This window comes from Octopus bimaculoides, chromosome 25 (assembly GCF_001194135.2).
Source record: "Octopus bimaculoides isolate UCB-OBI-ISO-001 chromosome 25, ASM119413v2, whole genome shotgun sequence".
Lineage (NCBI taxonomy): Eukaryota > Metazoa > Mollusca > Cephalopoda > Octopoda > Octopodidae > Octopus > Octopus bimaculoides.
The window spans coordinates 28,756,792-28,762,889 of NC_069005.1; the positions used below are offsets into that span (position 1 = coordinate 28,756,792).

At 40.3% G+C, this 6,098-nt stretch overlaps 1 protein-coding gene across 6 annotated transcripts in view; it reads left to right on the forward strand.

The window, feature by feature from the left end:
• LOC106874892 (uncharacterized) overlaps window positions 1-6,098 on the forward strand; it is a 32,566-nt gene that overhangs the window by 21,680 nt on the left and 4,788 nt on the right. For all 6 annotated transcript variants that reach the window (XM_052976685.1, XM_052976689.1, XM_014922803.2 and 3 more), the window contains 3 exons: window positions 2,685-2,880; window positions 3,359-3,503; window positions 4,671-4,807. In XM_052976685.1, coding sequence (XP_052832645.1) covers window positions 2,685-2,880; window positions 3,359-3,503; window positions 4,671-4,807 — 478 coding nt within the window. The remainder of the gene's footprint in view (window positions 1-2,684; window positions 2,881-3,358; window positions 3,504-4,670; window positions 4,808-6,098) is intronic.

Here is a 6,098-nt window from a genome sequence, read left to right on the forward strand (position 1 = left end):
GGATACCAACACTAGTGAAGTTGCTATGTGGCTCATGAAACTAAGATCTCCGCAACCGAGCGGGAAACAGATTTATGCTAGGTTGTTTGGTTATGAAAGAACAGGAAAGAACATTTCTTACTGTTGAGAGACATATGTTTCTTTGTATAATAGGAATAGGTTGGAGTAATCAGAGCGGAAGCCAGAAACAGAAATAAAAACGGGGGGGGGGGTGACAAAATGTCAATGTGAGCTGTCAAGGTACATGAAGGGGACGAGACAAGAGAAATGGATGAAAAGGAGTTGCAGAACTGTGTGGGGTTTTCTAAAAAAATTTGTATAAAAAACAAATTTTTTTTCACCTTTTCTTATCTTTGCTTTTAACTACTTTTAATTTCTTCATTTACTGTATTTCATTCACTCTCCTCCTTCTCAACCTCTCCTATTAATGGTGTTACCCTGTTGACTATAGTGTGAGAAATGGTTAAAGATGGTTCAGGGATTGAAGTGAATATAATAAATGATAAACAAGATGACTGTAGAGATTGGGTAAGGGGGAGAGGTAACTAAGAATGGTGAACAAGGGTGGAGAAGTAACTGATGATAAATATGTCATAGAAGGGTGATCAATGTAAAATGTGAGTGGAGTGGCGAGGAACAATGTTAAGAATGAGATATGGATGTCAAGGGAAGTGGTTTCAGATAGTGGGAGAGATAACTGGCAGCAGAGTAAAAGATGATGAAATGTGTAATTCCAATCTTATTTAATTACAGCCAGCTGTAGAATAATGCAGTAGTTAGGTAGGCAAGTGATGGAGAGATGAGGAAGTTGTGATGAAGGCATGATGAGTAAATTGGGCAAAAAGCCCAGTTGTGTATTTACATATTTCCAGAATTTCAGTTTTACTGAGATGGATGGGTCTTTCCAAGCATTACATAACATTAATCAGTATTTGTCTACTCTTTTAAGAGGCACAGTCTTGAGATCAGCCTTCGATACATCATCAATACCTTCTTAGGTCTTCCTCTATCACAAGTGCCATTAATATTAAACAATCAGCAACTTCTTTATACGTCTGTTCTCATCCAGATGTACCACATGTCCATACCAGCGCAGTTTTCTCTCTTACACACTACATATTCTTATCCAACAGAACATCATAGCTTCATTTCTTCTTACTTTTCACTAGTTCTCAGCATTCAAAACCCACATCTTACTAGCATGTAGCATTGCCATTCACACAAGCATTATACGATTTTTGTCTTCCACACTGAAAGAGAAATGTTTGTTTTCTTTCACCAACAAAGGTTGTAGCTCTCTGAACTTCCTCCTGCCTGTTCTTACTCTGGCAACTATACATTCAGAAACTTCACCTCCACTGCTAATTAGGTCATCTAGATAGCAGAAGCTGTCTATTACAACTTCAAGGCATCCTCTTTGGCATTAGAGAAAATCTATTTCCCCATACACATTTAGTGTTTATTGCTCCTGCACATTTACCACGTACAAATTCTATCTTCTCAGTTAAGTTACCTGTGATACCACCATATGGAATTTCTACCTACCCTATTTTTTTTTAACAAACGAGGCAAAGCCATTTTTCCGATGAAAGCAGAGATATGTTTGTTTTCCTGGTTACTAAAATTTTGGTTTTTACTAAATTAACTTTGAAGTCCTTTGATTTCAGATTTTGCTGCCACATCTGGAATTTCTTATCTAATTCTCCTACAGATTCAGCTGTAAGAATAAGACCCTAACCATAGAGGAGTTGCCATGGGCAACCAGACTTAAACTCCTTTGTTATGGTCTGGAAGACTATGTTGAATAGGAGGGTAACTAAAAACTGAATCCCGATTAGCTCCTACTTTATCACTATACTTGCTGTTAACCCTTACCTTACTGGCAGCACCTCTGTACATGGTTTTTGGGATCTCGCACGCCATTTATTTGTCTATTCTTAGCTCCCTCAGGGACCATCAGTTAACAAAGCGAAGAAGCGAAGAACAAGGCGGCGAGCTGGCAGAAACGTTAGCATGTCAGGCGAAATGCTTAGCGATATTTCATCTGCTGCTACGTTCTAAGTTCAAATTCTGCCGAGGTCGACTTTGCCTTTCATCCTTTCGGGGTCGATAAATTAAGTACCAGTTCTGCACTGGGGTCGATGTAATTGACTTAGTCCCTTTGTCTGTCCTTGTTTGTCCCCTCTATGTTTAGCCCCTTGTGGGCAATAAAGAAATAGGAAACTGAAAGAATCCTGTCATGTATGTATGGATAGACAGATGGATGCATGCATTTTTGTTCACCCTTGTCTAGACATCATGTGATTATTCTAATTGAGCATCATCATCATAATACAAGTAAGGGTGTTCATTTCCATTCTTCTCTGAAAACCATGCCTAGCTTTGGGGAAAATATTAGCCTTGCTTGGAAACAGGAAGGGCTCCTGGCCATAGGAAAGCTGCCTCAATGAATATCTCTGACCCATGCAAACATACATCCACAAACATGTCTGACCATGGGGGCAATATTAGCCTAGCTTGGAAACAGGTGAGGGTTGGTAAGAGGAAGGCTGTCTGACCATAGAAAATTTGCCTCATCAAATTCTGTCTGACACATGGAAAATTGGACGTTCAAGAATGATGGGGTATGTATTATATCTATTGGTATAATGTTTTTTCTTTATTTTTTATTTTTTCCCCCCCAGTATAAGATGAGTTCTAATATTGAGAGGCTGAACATCGTCACTTATCTTGTTCCTGATGTAGCAGTAGAGACATTTCAGGTTTTTACCGAATACCTTGAAGATGTGCTTCACATTCGCTGCAACTTGATCTATGAATCCCGATGGCAGTATCCGACGAAGCAAAGGGACCTGTTTGCTGCAGAAGATGTTGATATGGGTTAGTAATAGTAATAGCTTTTTATCTCTTGATTTGAATGGTTGTCATTGTTGTTCATGTCTTGCCACTGATTAGCTTTCTTCGTTTAACCCTTCAGCGTCCAGATTTCTCTCTCGAATGTGGTGCTTCTTTATTCACATTCATATGAATTAGTCATGCCTTACATTGTAGCTTTGAGATTTTGATGATGTGATTGTTTATTTTTAGAATATTATTGCAGAGTAAGTGAGGCGCAATGGCCCAGTGGTTAGGGCAGCAGACTCGCAGTCAGAGGATCGCGGTTTCGATTCCCAGACTGGGCGTTGTGAGTGTTTATTGAGCAAAAAAACACCTGGTTAAGTGACAACCACATTTAGAGCTCTCTATGTTCTGGACCTCTGAGCCTCTCAGACACTTGAAGGCTAAGACGGCGACCAAACTCTCATAAACCAACCCTTCAGTATTATTTTACTTGTTTTATTGTTTGGTTTCTCACCAGGCTTCATTAGTGCTCCGGGATTTCTCGAAATGCTAGAGAGACCAAACTCGATTGAGCTGTGTCCTGTCGCTCCTGTCTTTTCTCACCCTCTTGGAAGAGGCCGACCTGTGATTTTCTCTGACGTTGTAGTACGAAGTGAGTCTGGGTATGTATTCATTCATTCTCTTTACACTCTGCCCTCACCCCTATCTGTCCTTCTCCTTCCATGGCCAGGTCTCTTTTTTAACACAGCATCTTCCTATTTGTTGTGTTCCCTTATCATTTTGATTGCAAGGCTCAGCACCTCGGGATCAGCCTTCCCCATTTTTGCCTGTCTTCCTTCCTTGGTCTTTCTTCTGCCACATTTTCCTTCCATTTGGATTTCCTGGCACTCCCTTTCTCCTATTCCATCGTCCATGCATATTAAATGCTTGAAACCAACACAGTTGTCTCCCTTGCAGTCTTCTACCTGATTCCTCCTATCTGAGTCATATCGCACGCACGCACGCACGCTCGCTTGCTCCTTTCAGTTTCTATTTACCATACCTGCTCACAAAGATTTGTTCAGCCCAAGGTGTCACGTAGTAGGACTGCGACCATATGGTTGGGAAACATGCTTGTTTAGCATAGCCATACCTGCACAGAAATTGTTAGCATACTGGGCGTAATGCTTATCTTTATGTCCGGTCTGCACATTCTGAGTTCAAATTCCACCGAGGTCAACTTTGCCTTTCATCCTTTCATCATCATCATCATCGGTAAAATAAGTACCAGTTGAGTACTGGCATTGATGTAACCAACTCACTCCCTCCCCCTGAAATTGCTGGCCTTGTGCCAAAACTTGAAACCAATATTTTAATTAATTACTAAGTCGGTGATCTGGTAGAATCGTTAGCACTCTGGGCAAAATGCTTAGCACTATTTCCTCTCTCTTTACATTCTGAGTTCAAATTCCACCGAGGTCAAGTTTGTCATTCATCCTCTCAAGGTCAAGCACTGAGATCGATGTAACTGACTTACCCCTTCCTTGAGATTGGTGGCCTTCTGCCAAAGCACAAGGGTCAAGCTGTTTGGGGTCTTTGGGTTGGCAGCAGCAGCAGCGGCAACAAATCTTCATCTGTTGGTTCAAGTAACTCTCCAGCTGTTGGTCGTGGTCATTGTGACACATTTTCACGTGGTGGTGGTGTTGATGGTGTATGCTATGATGTTGGTCATAGTCGCCATGATGCATTCATTGTTAGAAGCTTTCTTTGTTTCCCTTTTCTTTCATTTTCTACTTTTTCTTTTTCCATCTTCCAAATGTTCTCAGTTTTATTTGCTTTTCTTCATCTAGCAAGGAGTTTGAGCACCTGAAGGGACACAAGTTTGCTTACTCTCACTCAGATTCGACGACTGGCTACTATATTATGCTCTCTGAGTTGAAGAACCACAACACAGACTCTAGCTTTTTTGCTGACTCGATCCAATCTGGTAATTTTCTATCTTTGATTTGACATAATGATTCTTTCAAACTTACTCGCCAACCCTTTTCTGCCCTTCTCTCCCTATTCTTTCTTTTATGATCACTTTTTATCTTGAGGATAAATTTTTCAATAGCAAATGCACAATTTGTAACAGGCGCAGGAGTGGCTGTGTGGTAAGAAGCTTGCTTACCAACCACATGCTTCCGGGTTCAGTCCCACTGCGTGGCATCTTGGGCAAGTGTCTTCTACTATAGCCTTGGGCCAACCAAAGCTTTGTGAGTAGATTTGGTAGACAGAAACTGAAAGAAGCCCGTCGTATATATGTATGTGTCTGTGTTTGTCTCCCCCAACATCGCTTGACAACCGATGCTGGTGTGTTTACGTCCCCGTAACTTAGCGCTTCGGCTAAAGAGACTGATAGAATAAGTACTAGGCTTACAAAGAGTAAGTCCTGGGGTCGATTAGCTCGACTAAAAGGCGGTGCTCCAGCATGGCCACAGTCAAATGACTGAAACAAGTAAAAAGAAAGTCCAAACCATGATTATGATAGAGGTAAAAAAAAAAAGTGATAAAATATTAATTGACAAGTCCCTTGACCCCTTGGTTGATTATAATGTCGTTATAAATATAAAATAAATGATGTCCTTGTATCATTTGTTTGTGTTTACACAGGTCACTAGTTTGGGGCAGTAAAATAATTTCTAGTTCCATGACCTCTTTGTATGGGGGAGCTAGGTTCATTGTCTGTTGCTAGAGAGAGAGTGAGAAAGGATGACATTTGTACAAACAAACAGAGGGCATAAGCAGTGTGTTGTCCCTCTCATTTCCACTCCCTCGAATGACCAATCCTTTTGCTGGGTTAAGTAAAGTTTGGCAACTAAAGTAGGTCAACTTAAAACAAAAGATTGACCTTTCTGTGACCAGAGACGCTCTCAGAGGTCAACTCAGCCTCATTAATCTCCAAGTGCAGAAAGGAAAAAAACAATATTTATCTGACAATTAACAAAAATGTGGGTTCAGTTTTGAATCCTTAACTGCTGTAGGTGGTCTTTAAATATATATGTATGTATGTATGTATGTATGTATGTACATACATACATATATATGTGCAAGTACATGTGTGTGTGTGTATATATATATATATATATATACATATATATACATATATATATATATATATGTAACTGATGCTGGTGTGTTTATGTCCCTGTAACTTAGCAGTTCGGCAAAAAGAGACCGATAGAATAAGTACTAGGCTTACAAAGAATAAGTCCTGGGGGCGATTTGCTCGACTAAAG